General features: G+C 51.8%; 1 protein-coding gene and 1 pseudogene across 1 annotated transcript; both read right to left on the bottom strand.

The window, feature by feature from the left end:
- Window positions 1-5,275: 5,275 nt before the first annotated feature.
- LOC107974573 (large ribosomal subunit protein uL30-like) lies at window positions 5,276-5,965 on the bottom strand (annotated as a pseudogene).
- A 4,412-nt stretch (window positions 5,966-10,377) lies between these two features.
- On the bottom strand, window positions 10,378-14,206 carry EGR1 (early growth response 1). The gene is made up of 2 exons (XM_009449740.5): window positions 13,613-14,206; window positions 10,378-12,924 (listed from the first exon to the last, which is right to left on the bottom strand). The coding sequence occupies exons 1-2, from the start codon at window positions 13,920-13,922 to the stop codon at window positions 11,600-11,602; spliced, it is 1,635 nt and encodes a 544-aa protein (XP_009448015.2). The 5' UTR covers window positions 13,923-14,206; the 3' UTR covers window positions 10,378-11,599.
- Between the last annotated feature and the right edge of the window lie 6,205 nt (window positions 14,207-20,411).

The following is a 20,411-nucleotide window of genomic DNA, read 5'->3' as shown; positions in this document are numbered from 1 at the left end:
CTTTCAGCCAGGCTGGAGTACAGTGATGAGATCTCGGCTCACTGCAACCTCCACATCCCAGAATCAAGCATTTCTCCCACCTCAGCCTCCCAAGTAGCTGGGACAACAAGTGCGCCATCATACTCCTCTAATTTTTTTATTTTTTGTAGAGATGGGGTTTCACCATGTTGCCCAGGCTGGTCTCGAACTCCTGGGCTCAAGCAGTCCACCTGCCTCGGCCTCCCAAAGTGCTGGGATTACAAGCATGAGCCACTGCGCCTGGCCAACATTACCTTTTCAAAGAAGAAAAAAAAAATAAACATTATTTCCCCCATGAAGTAGATGGGGAAACTGAAGCCCAGGGATGAATAACCTAAAGACTTGCTTTACGAAGGCTGACAGCTGGACCTGAGGAGATGGAAAAAAATGTTTCCGAGTAGAAACAAGATACTTCTTGTTTTTTTGTTTTTTTGTTTTTTTTTTTGAGACAGAGTCTCGCTCTGTCACCCAGGCTGGAGTGCAGTGGCGCGATCTCAGCTCACTGCAAGCTCCACCTCCCGGGTTCATGCCATTATCCTGCCTCAGCCTCCTGAGTAGCTGGGACTACAGGCGCCCGCCACCACGCCCAGCTAATTTTTTGTATTTTTGTAGAGATGGGGTTTCACCGTGTTAGCCAGGATGGTCTCGATCTCCTGACCTCGTGATCCGCCCACCTCGGCCTCCCAAAGTGCTGGGATTACAGGTGTGAGCCACTGCACCCGGCCAGAACCAAGATACTTCTGAAGAGAACGTTGTAAGGACCTTGACAATTTCATTAGCCAAAAATGAAATCTGGCTCTGAAGAGAATGAACGATGATTCTGAGGAGACAATGCAGGAGAGTCATCACAAATCTGGTGACAAAATTGGTTCTGAGGCTGCTGTAATGGGACTGGAAGCAGTCACCACTGGAGAGTCTCTGTTTTATGGGGACTTGAGGGCAATAGAAATTGTGTTAGTGTCATTAACAGAGGATTGAGAACACTGCCATAGCTGACCAGCGAAGGTTTACAAAGGACCCAGTCAGGTGGATCTGAGACTATTAAATGGGTGGTTCTGAGATGATAGTTTGAGATGGACAGTTGGTGTTGAGGTGACTGAAAATTGGTTCTAATAAGGCAGCTGGAGGGGATGCACTGTTTGTGAGAAGCCAGTTTCAGGGAATTCAAAGTTGGTTCTAATGAGATTCAAAGGTGGTTGGCAAGGCTGGGGTGGTTGAGTTTCTCCTCCCAGAGCCCCTCCAAATCCTTAGAACCAACTCTCCCACTGTAGGTGCTCTGTTAATTTGTTCAACAAATGAGGTTCTAGGAAGTGAAGTTAGTTCTGAGGAGAAATGAGCTTCCTGGGAGGCTGAGTTGGTTTTCTCTGAGTACGGCACCCACTGCTGGTTCTGTGGAAATGGTGACTTTTAGATTTATCTGGCAGTTGAGGAGCCACTCTGGCCCAGGTGGGCAGCCTGTTCTTTTGTTTTTGTTTCGTTTGTTTTTTGAGAGGGAGTCTCACTCTGTCTCCCAAGCTGGACTGCAGTGGCGCGATCTCGGCCCACTGCAACCTCCACCTCCCCGGTTTGAGTGATTCTCCCACCTCAGCCTCCCAAGTAGCTGGGCTTACAGGCGCCCGTCACCATGCCTGGCTAATTTTTGTATTTCTGGTAGAGACGGGGTTTCACCATGTTGGCCAGGCTGGTCTTGAACTCTTGACCTCAGGTGATCTGCCCACCTCCACCTCCCAAAGTGCTGGGATTACAGACGTGAGCCACTGCGCCCAGCAAGCAAGGATAATGTTTTAAATATTCCAGCTGGGCGTGGTGGTTCACACCTGTAATCCCAGCACTTTGGGAGGCCGTGGCAGGCAGATCAGTTGAGGTCAGGAGTTTGAGACCAGCCTGGGCAACATGGCAAAACCCCGTCTCTACTAAAAATACAAAAATTAGCCCAGTGTGGTGGCACATGCCAATTGTCCCAACTACATGGGAGGCTGAGGTAGGAGAATCGCTTGAACCTGGGAGGTGGAAGTTGCAGTAAGCCAAGATCGCACCACTGCACTCCAGCCTGGGTGACACAGCAAAACTCTGTCTCAAAAAAAAAAAAAAAAAAAAAAAATTATTCCTAAGTTATAATTTACATATCATAAATTTCACCCATCTTTGTATATAATTCAATAACTTTCAGTAATGTAAACAATTGTTCAAACAACAATCCAGTTTTAGAATATCTCCATGATCCCCAAAATAGCAAACTCATTGGCCGTCAATAACTCTCTTATACCCAGCCCCAGACAACTACTAATCTGCTCTCTGTCTCTATAAGACTTTTGCCTTTTCTGGACACTTCATATAAACGCAGTCATACACCTAACTTCTTTATCAAAATGTTTTGAAGTTTACGCATGTTGCGGCGCGCATCTGTATTTTGTTCCTTTTTATTGCTGAGGCCTATTTCATTGTTTGGATACACCACATTTTGCTTATCTATGCACTGGTTGAATAGACATTTGGATTGTTTCCACTCCGGCTATTATGAATAATGCTGCTATGAACATTTGCATGCAAGTCTTTGCATGAACATATTTTTATTTCTGTTAGGTAGATACCCAGGAGTGGAATTGCTGGGTCATATGGTAAGTGTATGTTTAACTTTATAAGAAGTAACTAAACCATTTTCCAAAGTGGCTGCATCTTTTTACGTCCCCACCAGCAATATGTGAGGGTTCCGGTTTATTCACATCCTCACTGATACTTGTTATTGTCTGTCTGGAAAGAATAACTGTGAAGGATAGCTACCACACATGCCAGGTCATCAGCAAGTGTCAGTTTATCAGAGTTGCGAGCACAGACCCAGACCTGCCTTCCAGCCTCCGCTGTCCTTCTCTCCTCTGGTGGCTCCATAGCCCCACACTCCTGATGTCCAAAGAGGAAAGAGAGAAGTTTTAGTTACAGTACTAACCCCAGTCCAAGAGGTGAAAATGTGGTAGATTAGAGTCTGTGACAACCAGTGGGTGAATACGGCCTGTGTTCCAGAAAACCCATCAGGAACTGCCCACAGGAGATGGTGATAAAGGCAAAGTGTACAGATAACCTCTCGGGACTAGTCCCCCAAGGGCAGCGTCCCACATCACCTGACCCTTAGCCTCTTCCTGTTTTTGAGATAGGAGTATCTGATCAATCCCAGGCTCACCGTCTCCCAGGCACCTCTCCTCTTTAGAAAACTATCACCATGGACTTTTGTCCATTTGCCGAGCTGACTAAATAATGACAATCTACCTTGCTTAGCCCAGACACCTCATTACCAGGAAGACAGAAACAAACGGGGCCGAACATGGTGGTTCATGCATGTAATCCCAGCACTTTGGGAGGCCGGGGCAGGCAGATCACTTGAGGTCAGGAGTTCGAGACTTCTACTAAAAGTACAAAAATTAGCCGGGCGTGGTGGCACGCGGCTGTAGTCCCAGCTACTCAGGAGGCTGAGGCAAGAGAACTGCTTAAACCCAGGAGGTGGCAGTTGCAGAGAGCCAAGATGGCGCCATTGCACTCCAGCCTGGGCAACAGAGTGAGACTCTGTCTCAAAAAAAAAAAGATAGAAACAAATAGGAGAGAGCTTGGAGTAGAGCAATAAAAATGACAAAGGGGCCAGGGCGGTGGCTCACGCCTATAATCCCAGCACTTTGGGAGGCCGAGGTGGGTGGATCACGAGGTCAGGAGTTCAAGAACAGCCTGGCCAACATGGGGAACCCCGTCTCTACTAAAAATACAAAAATTAGCTGGGTGTGGTGGCACATGCCTGGTATCCCAGCTACTCGGGAGGCTGAGGCACGAGAATCGCTTGAACCCGGGAGGCGGAGGTTGCAGTGCCCCAAGATCCCGCCACTGCACTCCAGCCTGGTGACAGAGCAAGACTCTGTCTCAAAAAAAAAAAAAAAAAAAAAAAAGACAAAGGGGCTCTCTCTGTTTAATTGAGCAATGATTAAAGGAAGCATATCTTTTAGGAGACTTTGACTGTGAGTGTGGGAGAAGATGGGTGCTTGTTGTTTTAAGCACCAGGGATGTGAAAAAATGTGGATATGGTGGGAAGAAGGAGCCAGAACAGTTGGGGGGAAACTTTGGAGTAAATGTGGACACATCCACACAAGGACTTGTGCTCCAATAATCACAGCAGCTTTATCCATAATAGCGCCAAAGGAACCAGCCCAGATGTCCCTCCACAGGGGAAAGGATGAACAACTGGGGCACAGCCATATAGCAGAATGCTACTTGGCAATGAAAAGGAGTGAACTATTTGCAGTGTACACACAGCAACATCAGTGAATCCTGAACAGTGATGCTAAGTGAAGTAAGCCAGATCAAATCAAGGACATATGGAATGATTCCATATATAAGACACTCTATCCTCTTTTTCCGGCTGGAACATGAAGGGTGTAGAAGAGAAGAAGAAGGTTCCTGCTGTGCCAGAAACCCTTAAGAAAAAGCGAAGGAGTCCGGGCGTGGTGGCTCACGCCTGTACTCCCAACACTTTGGGAGGCTAAGGCGGGCGGATCACCTGACGTTGGGAGTTTGAGAGCAGCCTGATCAATATGGAGAAACCCTTCTCTACTAAAATTACAAAATTAGCTGGGCATGGTGGCACATGCCTGTAATCCCAGCTACTCGGGAGGCTGAGGCAGGAGAATCGCTTGAACCCGGGAGGCGGAGGTTGCAGTGAGCCAAGACTGTGCCACTGCACTCCAGCCTGGGCAACAAGAGCGAAACTCCTTCTCAAAAAAAAAAAAGAAAAGAAAAAGAAAAAGAATTTCGAAGAGCTGGAAATCAAGCACCTGAGAAAGAAGTTTGCCCAAAAGATGCTTCAAAAGGCAAGGAGGAGGCCGGGCATGTTTTTTTTTTTTTCAGTTTGAGAGTAGGTACTGTTTTATTTATTTATTTATTTAGTTAGTTAGTTAGTTATTTAGTTATTTGTCTTTTTTTTGAGATGGAGTCTCGCTCTGTCGCTCAGGCTGGAGTGCAGTGGTGCAATCTCAGCTCACTGCAAGCTCCGCCTCCTGGGTTCACACCATTCTCCTGCCTCAGCCTCCCCAGTAGCTGGGACTACAGGCGCCCGCCACCATGCTCAGCTAATTTTTTTGTATTTTTAGTAGAGACGGGGTTTCACCGTGTTAGGCAGGATGGTCTCGAACTCCTGACTTTGTGATCTACCCGCCTCTGCCTCCCAAAGTGCTGGGATTACAGGCATGAGCCACCACGCCCGGCCAAGAGTAGGTACTGTTTATTAACTGACCACCTTAGAAAAATAATCATGGTAGACACCTTAGTTCATTCTTCTAATAAGCCTGTTGATCTGGTCCTCCCTGTTGCTAGCATCTCCACCTTCTACAAAATGGGTGGTCTTTTTCTTCATTCCGCCTCGTGGAGAAGATAATTTGAAGGGCCACAGGTAGTTATTTGCTTCTTTGAAGCATTTTCCAACAGTATAGATCTCATGAATCAGATCCTCCAGGCAGATGATGCCATATTTACCAAGAGATCAAGCAATCAAAGTGTTATGTATCAAAGCAATTTGCTTCTTATTGATTTTGCCATAACCATGCTTGTAAATTAGTTCATTTACTGACTTCAGATTTGGGTATCCCCATGCAATATATGGGTCTACAATCCTCAGCGTGTTAACTGAAGCCTGTTGAGCTTCACAAAGTTTCCACTGAAGTTTGACAAAGGCAAAGAAGCTGCACCAAACTTTCAGACCTTTGGGCTCACACCACTGATGCCTCTGATCCTGATGACAAACGCCAATTTGGGTTCTGCAGGTACATAGAAGTTGCCAGCTTTTCTTGCCATCCTCGCCATTCGAATTTCAGTTCTGTACATCTGCCTATATTCCTTGTGATAGTGCTTTTCTTTTTCACAGATAAGCTTCCTCCTTGCCTTTCTTTCTTTTCTTTCTTTTTTTGAGATGGAGTTTCACTCTTGTTGCCCAAACTGGAGTGCAGTGGTGCAATCTCGGCTCACTGCAACCTCTGCCTCCGGGGTTCAAGCGATTCTCCTGCTTCAGCCTCCTGAGTAGCTGGGACTACAGGTGCCTGCCACGATGCCTGGCTAATTTTTGTATTTTTAGTAGAGACCAGATTTCACCATGTTGGCCAGGCTGGTCTTGAACTCCTGACCGCAGATGATCCACCTGCCTCGGCCTCCCAAAGTGCTGGGATTACAGTCATGAGCTACCGCACCTGGCCTAAAAAATACAAAAATAGTTTAAAAAAACTTTTTTTGAAACCAGGTCTTGCTCTGCTGCCCAAGCTGGAGTGAAGAGGCACAATCTCAGCTCACTGCAGCCTTGATGTCCCAGGCTCAAGCAATCCTCCTACCTCAGCGTCCCGAGTATCTGGAACTACAGGCATGGGCCACCATGCCTGGTTTATTTTATTTTTTTGTAGAGACGGGGTCTCCCTATGTTGCCCAGGCTGGTCTTGAACTCCTGGGCTCAAGCAATCTCTAGCCTCAGCCTCCCAAAGTGCAGTAATTACAGGTGTGAGCCACCATACACAGCCCTCAATAGAGTTGTAATAATAAATTTTAAAACCCTAAGTGCTAAGGAGAATGGGCTTGATGGAGAGAACTCCCTGGAAAGGGAAATGAGATTTTACTTGCATCTGAGTTGCTGGGCCACCGATCTGACCTAAGAGGTCATCTGAAGTAAGCTTAGCCACAGAGGCTCTCCTAGGTCCTCCTAGTAATGGAGATAAGGAGACTGAGAGAAAAATTACTGAAGTAGAGGGTTAGATTTGCTATTTGGGTGCAAAAATCTTATTAGCACCCAAAGGTTTCTGGGTAAAATGTTGAAATGTTATTTGCTTGACATCTGATTCTTTTAAACTTGGCCTCATTTCCCTTAGGACTCTGGGATATCCCTCTGCCCAATGGCTTCCCCTCTCCAACTGCATTAAGTGTGTCCTGAAACAGTGAAAACAGTATTAATGCAGGGAGGGGGACTGGCAGGGAATACCTTTGACCCTATAGTACTCTTACCTGCCTCCAGTTCCATACCTGGGGGATAGGGGCGGTTCTGAATAGGGGGAAGGTGGAAGGAAACACACTGAAAACTCCAGCGTGCTGCAAATCCCGGGCCAAGCTCCGCCTTCCTGAGTGCTTGGAATCTTTCAAAACAGGTGAGAACGAGGCTGAACGTTCCTGAAATTCAAGCAAAAGAGTACCTTTCAGGTAGGAGGAGGAAGGGTTAAGGGTCTTTAGGACCTGGTTCTTTCACTTCAGAATCAAAACCTGTCCTTGTCCTTAGCCCAGTCCCCCACCCCCAACTCCCTTCTACCCTACTCCTCTCTGTCCTTCCTCACATTCCTGAAGCCCTAGACAATTTCCCCAGGTAGCAATCACTTGTTCAACACTCTCCGGGACCCTTCTCCAACCTTAACCTTCATAATGATGAGAGCTCTTATCAGCACTGTCTCGTGCCCTTGGTTTTCTATTTCCCTAGCAGGAGTAGGAATTTAAATAAACACTTATTATTTTTATATTTTTATTTTTATATCAGCCAACACATTCCTTATACTATAGGACTGTAAAAGGGAGCAGCTTTTTGCCCCATTCCCTATTTCAGCCATGAAAAGAAACTTAAGTTTGGACTGTCAGAACCTAAAGAAACCCTGGTGATGGACTAATAAAAATTAGCTAGCAGCCAAATGTGTTGGCTCACGCCTGTAATCCCAGCACCTGGAGAGGCCAAGATGGGAGGGACTACTCCAGCTCAGGAGTTCGAGACCATCCTGGGCAACAAAGTATGACCCTCCCATCTCTTAAAAAAAAAAAAAAAAATTAAAGGTTGGGCGTGGTGGCTCATGCCTGTAATCCCAGCACTTTGGGAGGCCAAGGCGGGCAGATCACCTGAGGTCAGGAGTTCAAGACCAGACTGGCAAACATGGTGAAACCGTGTCTACTAAAAATACAAAAATTAGCCAGGCATGGTGGTGGGTGCCTGTAATCCCAGCTACTTGGGAGGCTGAGGCAGGAGAATCACTTGAACCCAGGAGATGGAGGTTGCAGTGAGCCGAGATTGTGCCATTGCACTCCAGCCTGGGCAACAGAGCCAGACTCTGTCGCAAAAAATAAATTAAAAAAAAAATTTAAAAATTAGCCACCTGTAGTGCATCTGTATTCTCAGCTACTTGGGAGGCTGGAGGAGACTTTGAGCCCAGGAGTTCAAGGTTGCAATGGGCTATAATCGCACCACTGCACTCCAGCCTGAGTGACAATGAAACCCTGTCTCAAAAATAAAATAAAATAAATATTAGCTAGCAACAAGCCATCTGCATCAGAATGACCTTGTTATCAAGGCCAGTTCCAGGACCCTATCCCAAATGTAAGGTATCAGTCACCTGCTCCATTCATGGGGCCTGGGAATCTCATTCTGATGCACTTGTAACTTACAAGACCCTCTGCTTTAAAGAAATAGAGTCTCAATGCTCCTTCTTTCATATTTTATTCTTGCCATGTTTTATTTCTTGGGAGTCTGGAGTGAGAAACTCTTAAGAATGTGTAACAGGTATGGACTTGTGTTCCTGGGCCTAGAGTGAGATGGGGAGGGGTAGGTGGGGCTGGGAAGAGGTGCGCCAATACAAATATTGTCCCATCAGGACCTGGCAATTTTGCCAGGAGGCTCACAGGGATGTGCCCCTTACTAGAGAAGGTGTCCTGTTCCCCCTCCTCAAGGCTGAGGAGTCTGGTGCCATGGGAAAGGGCAGAGGTCAACAGTGTTGGTCAGGGGAGGCTAGACTGCACAAGAAAGAATTGGGCCAATGTCAGGGGTTTATTGGAATCCCTCTGGCTCCAGAAAGTGTGGGTTGAGAACCACCTGGGAGACCCTTAGAGGAAGGAGAAGAGGTAGAAGCAGATTAGACTTTCACTTCACTCAGGGCCTGATAACCATACCAGGTCAAGGGGATACCTCATTGCTCCTCTGATTTTAGGGGTCAGAAGTTGGGAGAGGAGCCAAGGGTTGGGAATTCCAGTACATCAAATCTATTGTACCCATCCACCCAGTGAATCGTGGAGTCTGACCAATTCACAAAAGACTTAGATATTGGGGTTGGAGGTAGTGCTTCCACTCAGTAATCCATCTCATCCACACTGCTGAGTAGACTTAGCCAGTGTCCTCCCTGCCTCACCCACAAACCAAGTCAATCAATCAGGTTGACTCCTGCTTATGCTTCCTAACTCAATTTTTCCACCTTTCCTAAACCCCCAGGTGGGTTGGGTGCCCTTCACTGTGCTCCCAAAGAGCTCCATTCTTGCCCATATTGCATAACACAATACCATGTTGTGATTTGTGTCTTATGTCCGTCTCCCCAACCAACAATCCACATTCCTCCCATGGTGTCTGCTGTGGCCAGGTCAAGGCCTCTCACAGAGTAGGCAGATGCTCACGTGCCCACAGGGATTGCCCCAGCAGTGGGAGTGGTCCCTCAGGGGACTGGGCCCAAAAGAACCTCAGGCCTCCTACACAATGGGAACAGATTTGGCCTGGATGGGAACTTTAGACACCAGGCCAGCCTTCTGCCCACTCTATCCTTTGTCCCACGAAGCTGCCAAGGATGGCAGTTCCAGCTGGCAAGTAATAAGAATTTCTTCCTGGAAGGATTCTTGGCTTGAGAACTGCCCTTTACCTCGTCTAGGCTTCTTTGATGCCCTCAAGTTGCTGGAGACATGGGGAATGGGAGGGAGAGGCTGAGTTGGCCCCAGCATTGTTACTGTTTCCCTAAAGCCCTTGTGCCCACTTCTTACCTCCCCTAACTGCACATGGCAGGGATTCCCAAGATCATGGATTTTCCAACCCTGAGTAGAGGTGGGGGACGGGACTGGCCCAACATTTGATGCCAGGAGAGTAACACTGCCTTTGGCCACACATGTCCCAGCCCTAACTCTTGCCTTTCTTGGCTTTAGCTAACCAAGGTAAAGCTTCGGCCCAACAGACTGAAGATGAACAGGCCCATTATCAAGAAGAACTCCAGCCTGGGCAACATGGCAAAACCCTGTCTCTATAAACATTAACGGAGTGTGGTGGCACGTGCCTACAGTCCCAGCTACTCAGGAGGCTGAGGTGGGAGGATCACTTGAGCCTGGGACATCAAAGCTGCAGTGAGCTGTGATTACACTACTGCACTCCAGCCTGGGTGGATAGAGCGAGACCCTATTTGAAGACCCATACTCAGTCCTCATAAATAACGAACTCCAGTTTCACACAGTGGGCCTGACTCTGGCTGGAGGATCCTTGTATCTCTAAAGGCCAAGTCTTCAGAAAACCTCACAGCCCTCAATAGGGCAGAGTCCTTCCCCTAACCCAGGAAACACATACCCAATCGCAGCTACTTTATTTTCGTTTTAATTTTTTGGAAGGATATACACCACATATCCCATGGGCAATAAAGCGCATTCAATGTGTTTATAAGCCAAACAGTCACTTTGTTTAAGCAAACACAAGTACAAAGTAAAATAGAACCACAAAATAATGAACTGCATGTTCATAACATACAAAAATCGCCGCCTACTCAGTAGGTAACTACAACATTCCAACTCCTGAATATATTTATAAATTTACATTTTCAGTTAAAAAAATAGACTTTTGAGAGTTCAGATTTTGTTTTAGATTTTGTTTTCTTACATTCTGGAGAACCGAAGCTCAGCTCAGCCCTCTTCCTTATTTTGCTCCCAAAGCCTCCCCCAAATCATCACTCCCTGCCCCCCTTAAGGCTAGAGGTGAGCATGTCCCTCACAATTGCACATGTCAAGCCATCAGCAAGGCGCATCACACAAAAGGCACCAAGACGTGAAACTTTTTAAACCAAAAGGACGAAGAAAAAACACTTTCAAAAAAAAAAAAAAGAAAAACCAAACCATATTTTGCCACATGTGAGAGTACAGTCAAGCAGTATTTACAAAAAGGTTAACGGAACAACACTCTGACACATGCTCTGAGAATACTGGGACTGCTGTTTCAAAAAAAAAGGTTCAAACTTATTGTCACAGCATCATCACAAAATAGAGGATCACCATTGGTTTGCTTGGCTTTTCTTTTTTTTTTTTTCCCCCAAGTGAGGACCTAACTCCAAATAATACAATAGAATATGCAAATTATCTTCACATCAAGAGTACCCCAAGAAAAACGAAATCCATGGCACAGACACTGTACAAGGGTGCAGGGCAGGGCTCTGAGGGGCCCAAACCCCATTTTGCCAACTCGATTTTCTAGCATTGAAGGGAGCAAGGGGTCAGGCATATGATGGAGATGATACTGAAATGATTTATCCAAAATCCATGCAAATCAAGTTCTTTGTATAGAGGTGAAGAACTTGGACATGGCTGTTTCAGGCAGCTGAAGTCAAAGGGAATAGTAATTGGGGAAGGGGAAGTGGGCAGAAAGGATTGTTGGCCAATAGACCTTCCACTCCAGTAGAGAGGGAGGACTTGGCTCTGAGAAACTCCATCTGACCTAAGAGGAACCCTTCTCTCCTATGGCCATCTCCTCCTCCTGTCCTTTAAGTCTCTTGTGTTTCTTTTTCTCCCTTTTCCCTTTCTTTCCCCTTTCCCTTTAGCAAATTTCAATTGTCCTGGGAGAAAAGGTTGCTGTCATGTCCGAAAGCCCTGTGGAGGCGCTGAAGGAGTTGGTGACAGCTGAGGAAGGGAAGCTGCTGACCTGGGCCGGGAAAGCAGGGGGAACAGAGGAGTACGTGGTGGCCACCGACGGGGAGGGGAAGCCACTGTGCACAGGGGATGGGTAGGTCGAGGAGCCGGGAGAGGAGAAGGAGGTGGGCACAGGGGATGGGTATGAGGTGGTGGCCGGGGATGGATAAGAGGTAGTAACCGGGGACGGGTAAGAGGTAGCAACCGGGGATGGGTAGGAAGAGAGAGAGGAGGTGGCCGAAGAGGCCACAACACTTTTGTCTGCTTTCTTGTCCTTCTGCCGCAAGTGGATCTTGGTATGCCTCTTGCGTTCATCGCTCCTGGCAAACTTTCTCCCACAGATGTCGCAGGCGAAGGGCTTTTCGCCTGTGTGGGTGCGGATGTGGGTGGTGAGGTGGTCGCTGCGGCTGAAGTTGCGCATGCAGATGCGGCACTGGAAGGGCTTCTGGCCTGTGTGGATGCGGATGTGGCGGGTGAGCTCGTCGGAGCGGGAGAAGCGGCGATCACAGGACTCCACTGGGCAAGCGTAAGGGCGTTCGTGGGGGGGCGTCTTGCTGGGCCGATTGGGGTACTTGCGCATGCGGCTGGGTTTGATGAGCTGGGACTGGTAGCTGGTATTGAGGGCCTTCAGGTCCTGGGAGCCCGACTGAGTGGCAAAGGCCTTGATAGTAGACAGAGGGGTTAGCGAAGGCTGCTGGGTGCGGCTCTCCAGGCCCTGGAAGGGCTTCTGGTCTGGGGTGCCCAGGCCCAGATCCCCCTGCTGCTGTGGAAACAGGTAGTCGGGGATCATGGGAACCTGGAAGCCACCCTTGGCGGCAGGGTAGGCAGGAGGGGGGTACTGGAGCGCTGTCCCTGCCGAGCCCGGGAAGGCCTGGCTTTGTGGCTCAGGGAAAATGTCAGTGTTCGGCGTGGGGAAGGTGGGTGCCGCTGAGTAAATGGGACTGCTGTCGTTGGATGGCACTGCGCAGCTCAGGGGTGGGCTCTGGGAGGCGGAGGAGGAGGAGGCCGCTGGAGATGGTGCTGAGGACGAGGAGGCCGGTGGGTTGGTCATGCTCACTAGGCCACTGACCAAGCTGAAGAGGGGCTCGGGCCACAAGGTGTTGCCACTGTTGGGTGCAGGCTCCAGGGAAAAGCGGCCAGTATAGGTGATGGGGGGCAGTCGAGTGGTTTGGCTGGGGTAACTGGTCTCCACCAGCACCTTCTCGTTGTTCAGAGAGATGTCAGGAAAAGACTCTGGCAGGAGAGAGAGAAGCGGGAGGCCTGGTTACTGGAAAGCAATCACTGGAGGACGAGGATGACCCGAGCTGCCAGGCAAGAGACCAGGCCGGCTACCATTGACTCCCGAGGTAGTTAATAATTGATAGCAGCACATTGCAATGTTCCTGGACCCGCACCAGTGGCAGAGCCCATTTCAACAACAGCTGACGCAAATACGGAGAATCCCCCTCCACTGCAGCTCGCAGCGCTCCGCAGCGGCGGCTGTGCGGGCGAGGGATTCCCGCCAGCACCCCCACGGCCGCGGCTAGTGCGCGCCCCCAAACCCGGGCTGCCGGGACATCCACGGCCAAGGATCACGGTCCTTCCTTGGGGACAGGCGGCAAGCAAGGCAAGGCAAGTCTTACTGGAGGTGGGGGGCGCAGCCCCGCTCATCAAAACAAGCCCTCCCCCTCCACCCACCCACGCAGCTCCAGAGCTCTCCATCCAAAACAAAAGCTCGGTCCTCTGCGCTCCGCTAGGGATGAGGGCAGGGGGTGGGCTGTGTGGGGTTCCTTGGCATCCCTCTAACACATGACTCTGGGGATGCGAGGAATGAAAGGGAAACCCGGCTCTCATTCTAAGATCCAGGAGCACTCCTGCGGTGAAGGACAGGACGCCAGGATGGTGGCGAAAGGGTTCCCCCTCGGCGTAGGCCACTGCTTACCTGCGGTCAGGTGCTCGTAGGGCTGCTCGCCCGTGTCCGCCTGAGGGTTGAAGGTGCTGCTGCTGCTGCTGCTGCTGTTGCTGCCGCCCCCGCCGCCTCCACCGCCCCCGCTGCTGCTGCTGCTGCTGTTGCTGCCGCTGCCCTCTGGGGCCCCGGCGGCGCCGAGGAACTGGGGAGCCCCGTTGCTCAGCAGCATCATCTCCTCCAGCTTAGGGTAGTTGTCCATGGTGGGCGAGTGAGGAAAGGATCCGAACGGGTCAGAGATCTGCAGCGGGGACATCAGCTGCATCTCGGCCTTGGCCGCGGCCATCCTGGACGAGCAGGCTGGAGAGCTGGTGTCGGGGCGGGGGGGCGCAGCCCGGGGCTGGAGCTGCAGGGGACACAGTTGCGGGGGCCTGGCCGGGTTACATGCGGGGCGCGGGGAACACTGAGAAGCGCGCAGGCGGCGACCCCGACTCGCTCTGGGCGCGGGCGGGCGTGGACGCGCCGCGGCTGCGGAGGCTGGGGCAGGGGCCGGTCCTGCGGCGGCGGAAGCTGGCTGCGGCGGCGGATGGCGGCGGCGGCTCCCCAAGTTCTGCGCGCTGGGATCTCTCGCGACTCCCCGGATCCGCCTCTATTTGAAGGGTCTGGAACCGCACGGGCCCGCCTCCGTCGTGACGTACATGGCCATATATGGGAAGCAGGAAGCCCTAATATGGCAGGACCGGCCGGGAGGACCCGGAGTGACGTGAAGCCCCCCATCCGACAGCGCCCGGCACCTCCATCCTGCACCCTAGGGCCCGCGCCCGCGCCCGCATCCCAGGCGCCCAGGCTTCGGGGAAGCCTAGAACTCTAGCCGCCGCCGGGGCCTCCGGGACCCGCGCAGCTCCGGAGTTCCCGCGTTGCCCCCGCCCCTCCCTCCGCCTTCTTCCCTCCTCCCAGAGCCGGAAGCGGCCGGGCCATATCGGGCCACTCCAAATAAGGCGCTGCCCAAATAAGGGTTGTTCCGGCGGGGGATCCTTCCTGCGCCTTATATGGCATTTCCGGGTCGCAGCTGGTTGCTCCCTCGCTCCCTCCCTCCTCCCTGGTTCCAAGCCGGGAGCCCGAGCGCTCGCGGGATCCGGGGACGCCCAGGCGGGGAGGGCTCGTGGCGTGTGGCGCTGGGCGCGCGGCTGCTCAGGCGGCTCCTAGGCGTGAACTAGGCTGGGGAAGCCCAGACCCAGAGCGGGGGCGAGGGCGAGTCGGGCCGGGGTTCTATCGCTGTCATCCAGGGCCCGCCCGCCCACCTCAGGGACCGTGAGAGCGAGCCGGGAGTGCGGGGGAGGAGCGGCTGGGCCCGCCTGGGCAGGGGCCGCCCAGGAGAGGCGGGGCCTTGACCCCGGGCCTCGACCTATGGCACGGTGTCTTTCCGGGTGTCGCTGGGAAACTGAGGATAGGAAGTCACGGCCACTTGGTTCTTGGGACACTGTATAGCAGTGAGCTGCCTTGCCTCTGCCACCTGTCGGTGGGATGGGGCTGCTGGTGCCTGGGGTCCCCTGTGCTCCCCCGGAACCGAAAGGCTGTTCCCTAGTCCCCGCCGGCAAAGAGCCCACCTTTGGGGGACCGAAGTGGGGAAGCTGATTGCCCCAAGAGAGACCTGATTCCTGTTCTCACCAGGAGATAATGGTCCTTGTGGTGAGGGATCACTTTCCCCCCTTTATCCAGTCCAGGTGGAGGGCCGGCCCACACTGCGGGAATCCAAAAGGGGGGCTTCCCTATGGGCTATCTGGGGACCCCGGGCTGGGCGCGAAGAGAGGACCGGCTTGGCGGCTCGGTGCTGCCCCCTGGAGGTTCCCTCTCCACTCCCAGCCCCGGACTCCGGCCGCGCGGGCTCTTCCGCCGCCTCCTCGCTCCCCCTCCCGGATGCGGCGCTGGGCGCGGAGCCAGGCCGGGGGAGCCTTCGACGCAGTGAGCACGAACTGAGCAGGCGCTGCAGCCCGGGCTCCCCCTGCAGTCCCTGGGGAGCCGTCACTGCCGAGGCGCCCAGACTCCGGGATAACACTCCTCACCCCGAGCCTGGCCAAGGCGAGGGGGAGAAGGAAGCAGGGGGTGGGTGGTGGCGGGGGAGAACGATTCCCGCAGGTCTCCCTGGGGCCGAACGCGAACAGGGAAGCCCTCCCCGCCCCCACGACGCAGTCAATTGCGCACCCCAAAGGGAACAGGGATTCCGGGAAGGGAAGGCTCCTCCTGCTGTAGCTCTGAATCCAGAGGAGGTGCTGTTTTTTCTGGATTTAAAAAGAAAGCAGAAAGAGAATGTGGGGAAGGAGGGTGCTTGACGACACCGAGAGGGAAGGGAGGAGGTGAGGGCCTCTGTGAACCCCAACAGCCTCTGGAGGTCGGGGTCAGGGGGATTAGGTGGGGGAGGGTGTAACTTTCTTGGACTTAATCCCTCTGTGGCTGTCCCCCCTCCAAACATGTTTTCTTATAAAAACCAACTTAATGAACCAGGACTCCCTCGTCTCGGAGCCTGCCGTCTCAAGTCCGCTGGGGAGGTGGGGGGCTCACTCCCACTGTCTACCGAGTTGTCCATTGGGGCAGGAGTGATGCGCTTCTCAGAGGACTCCTGCCGCAAGGGCAGGAAGGCCAGGCTGTTGCAGCGCAGATGGTCTTGTGTCTGAATATCCATTTTGCCACTCCCTGGTAGGGTACCTTAGCCAATTTTTTTTTTAATGTTTTTATTCTTTCTGAGACGGGGTCTCACGCTGGCACCCAGGTTGGAGTGCAGTGGCGCGAGCTCACTGCAACCTCCGCCTCCCAGGCTCAAGTGATCCTCCAGCCTCCTCCTCTCGAGTAGCTTGGACTACAGGTGCCTGCCACCACGCCTGGCTTTTACTTTTTTTTTTTTTTTTTTTTTGTATTTTCGTAGAGAGGGGTTTCGCTGGGTTGCCCAGGCTGGTCTTGAACTCTTGAGCTCAAGCGATTCACCCACTTCGGCCTCCCAAAGTGCTGGGATTCCAGGTGTGAGCCACAGCACCCAGCCAGCCAAGCTTTTTGTTTACTTGTTTGTTTTTGCTTTTTTTAAGACAGAGTCTCCCTGTGTCACCCAGGCTGGAGTGCAATGGGGCAATTTTGGCTCACTGCGACCTCCGCCTCCTGGGTTCAAGCTATTTTCCTGCCTCAGCCTCCCTAGTAGCTGGGACCACAGGTGCACCCCACCACACCTGGCTAATTTTTGTATTTTTAGTAGAGACCAGGTTTCACCATGTTGGCCAGCCTGATCTTGAACTCCTGATCTCAGGTGATCCACCTGCCTTGGCCTCCCAAAGTGCTGGTATTACAGGCGTGAGCCACCGTGCCCAGCCAGCCACGCTTTTTGTGTCTCACTTTCTTCAACTGTAAAATGGGGCTAATGTTAATAATACCCACATGGGGCCTGGCACAGTGGCTCATGCCTGTAATCCCAGCACTTTGGGAGGCCGAGGCAGGCGGATCATGAGATCAGGAGATCAAGACCATCCTGGCTAACACGGTGAAACCCCGTTTCTACTAAAAATACAAAAAAATTAGCCGGGCGTGGTGGTGGCCACCTGTAGTCCCAGCTACTCCGGAGGCTGAGGCAGGAGAGTGGCGTGAACCCGGGAGGTGGAGCTTGCAGTGAGCCGAGATCACAACACTGCACTCAAGCCTGGGCGACAGAGCGAGACTCTGTCTCAAATAAATAAATAATAGTAATAATACCCACATGGGAGTATTGTTGTGAGGACTGAAATTTATGCGGGCTGCCAGATGTCAAGTCCCAACGCACAGTACCTGCCTTGCAATTGGCATTCAACAAACAGTGGCTATTGTTCTTTTCAGAGGCTTTGGATCCATAGAGTCATCCACAGTTCACCCACCCATCCTCAGCCTCCAAGAAAACTCCAGTGACCCTTTTCTGGAAAGCTGTGCAGATGGGGAAAAACATACCAATCCTATCACAGGGGACATAATCCCTAAGAGTTGATCTGAATCCATCTTGCTGCAGTAGAACGTTTACTAGAGCAGCATTTTTCAACCTTGACTGTGCAGCACAATCGCCTGTGGAAGTCTGAAAAAGACAGGTTTTACCCTGGACCAGCTGCATCACAATCTTCCCGAGCTTGCGAGTGGCAGCACTGAGCCAAGGTATCGGCCTGGGATTCTTGTGCTGTCATTGGAGAGCCACCCAGACTGGGAGAGAACATCCTCTGCCCCAGCCAGGGCAAACCAGTTTCCCGATGATTCTCCTGTGCAGCTCACCTAAGGTATTGTCAGGTTCTTGCTGAAGCTCAGCATGGGAAATTCTCATAGTCTACGTCTACATCTTTTGTTTTGCATGACCAATATCAATTCCCCTTTCTTTTTATTACTATTCCCCAGCCAGCAGTTTCCTTTGGGGAGCCACCCTAATCCATGTGGTTGGGGGCAGATAGCCCCCACTCTACATCTATAAGTAGGTATGTTCCCTGGGCCTGGCCATCCACCCAGGGGTGGCCTAGCCTAGGAGTGGTTCATTTCCCTAGCTGTAGTGATTGAGTCAGGATGGGCACATGACCCAAACCAGGCCAATGAGAATCACTTTTTCCAGAACTCTTGGGAAAGGGAAATTCCCTTTCCCTGATGGTACTAAGCCAATAGGATGTAAGCCTGGAGGCCGTTTCGCCCACAGGCCTGGAGAGCCTGCCTGAGAATGAAGCCAATGCAGGGGAAGTCAGAGAGAAGAGACAGACATACAGAAGAGAGAGACAAACGTACAGAAGGTCCCTGGACTCAGCCTGAGCTTTTTAGTTATGCAGGCCAATGAATTCCTTTTTTATTGAATAAAATAAAACATCCTCAGTTAGTTTCTCTTACTCACAACCTAACCAGTTGAACACCCATTATCAACAACAATAAAAACTTCCCTGAGGACTAACTGCAGTCAAGGTTTGGGAATAAGATCCATGGCATAGGCCTTTGCCTCTAAGGAGCTTACAGCTGGGTAGAAGGGAGCCTGGATTCTATGTTACAAGAGAATAAAGAATAGAAAGGAAGCAGCCCTGTTAGCCAGCAAAACTCAGTGACACTAAGGGACATAGGAGATAAGAGGAGGGAGAGATTCCAGGGGGCTGGGAGACGGTCAGGGACAATGAAGAGATTTTGGAGGAGAAGGAACGTGAGAAGGCCCAAACTTTGTGGTGGGGAAGTGAGAAGCTGTTTCAGGCCAGGCTTGGGGGTGGGTTGGCCAGGAGCACCCATGTGTGGTCTGTCTGGGGAAAATGAGGCTGGAAGGTGACGAAATGGGCTAGAGTAGAGAGATTTCCTCTTGGGAAGTAGCAGAAGGTAAAGTTAAATAAAACATTCATTCTTTTGAAAAGGTTTATTGCCCACTGTGTGTATTGGGTGCAGTGCTGAGTCTTAGAGATTCTGCAGTGAGGCTTTGCTCTCATGGAAAATACCATTTAGTGGGATAGACAGAAATAAACAGTTATGCAAATAAAAAGGATAATTTCAGATCATGGTGAGTGTGGCTGATATACTAGGAAGGTGAGGGAAAGGCATATTGGAGGAGGTGGCATTTATGCAGCGATAAAAGATAAAAAAGAGGAGAGGAAACTGACTGCATAGAGGGGTGTGGTGGGGAGAGCATTGCAGGCAGAGGGCCAGCCTTGCAAAGGCCTCAGGAGGGAAGGGAGTCTGGCTGTGATCTTTCTGGGGCCTCAGGTGAAGGTGTGGACAGCAAGAATTGTGCAGAGCCAAATGTACCAGTCCACCCCCTCTCTCCCTTGTTCTGTCCTCACAGCTCATAGAGAGGAGAAGGTGGCCCTTCCCAACCCTGCCCAGCCCCTGTGGTGTGAGCCCCTAGAAGGCAGCTTCCACCTAGGAACGGTGGGAGGAGCTGAGCTCAGAACCGTGCATGCTGCCCAGGCCTTAGCCTGTCAGGAAACGGGCTGAAAGTCACCTCCCTAGATAGGGTTATGCCGCTGACCTGGCTTCTCAGTCACAAGGCTGGGGCATCTGAGTCACCTCACTCCCCTCTGGTCTTATCTTTTGGCCAATGGCACACTTCTGTTTGCTGTGATTGGGGGGACAGGAAAGGGAGGAGACGGTGAAAAAATTGCCCCCCGCCGAGGAGCCAAATCTCAGTTGGGGCTGGTGAGCACCCCACTTGTGACCAACAGCCCAGATGAAACAACCGGCCTGGGGCCTGCAGGAAACCATGTTGGAGGTAAGGAAGGCTCCGAGTCACTCTGCACCCTGGTCTAGGGGCCTACTGGGCCTCAAGGGTGCTTAGGGATGACCTGGGGCTCTCAGACCTTTCTGGCCAAGTGACTGATGCCAGAAGCCAGGGAAAAGGTAAGAGGCCCTCAGCTGATATCTGCACTTAGACCTTTCCTTGCAAACAGGAGAGGAGGAAGAGGCAGAGGGGAGAGAGAACTGAGCTTGCCCAAGGCCGCTGAGGCTCCAGGAGAAAGCCAGTGGAACCATCCCATCTCCAACACCCGACCCAGGGCTGAGCCGGCTGCAGCTCTCAGAGGAAAACAAGCCCCTTTTTCCATTGCTGCTTCCTCCTCCCCAGCCCTGGGCTACGTCAGCACCCAAGTGCACTGTTCAGGCCGTGGTTTGCACGTGGCCAGCCCGGGGCTCAGGAAGTGACTCTCTTGGGGTTTGTCTGGGGCACCTGTCACACTTTCCGACTGACTTTCCAACCGAAGGCTGATGGGCTTTGAATGGGTCTGGGGCAGTTCTGCTCCTACCCCAGGGAGGGCTTTGAGGGGTGAGAAGAAACCTGAGGAGGCCAGGCATGAGATGGGACAGAAGGTGCCCTGAGGGGGTGGGTGAG

This window comes from Pan troglodytes, chromosome 4 (assembly GCF_028858775.2).
Source record: "Pan troglodytes isolate AG18354 chromosome 4, NHGRI_mPanTro3-v2.0_pri, whole genome shotgun sequence".
In the NCBI taxonomy this organism is placed as follows: domain Eukaryota; kingdom Metazoa; phylum Chordata; class Mammalia; order Primates; family Hominidae; genus Pan; species Pan troglodytes.
The sequence above is the reverse complement of the archived record's forward strand: the minus strand, read 5'-3'. Positions and strand labels throughout refer to the sequence as shown.

What these genes read in the sequence shown, in the direction of transcription:
- EGR1 (XM_009449740.5), bottom strand. Translation starts at nt 13,922, where the DNA reads ATGGCCGCGGCCAAGGCCGAGATGCAGCTGATGTCCCCGCTGCAGATC. An exon ending in CTACGAGCACCTGACCGCAG is followed by an intron (nt 12,925 to 13,612) that starts GTAAGCAGTGGC and finishes CTCTCCTGCCAG; the next exon opens with AGTCTTTTCCTGACATCTCT.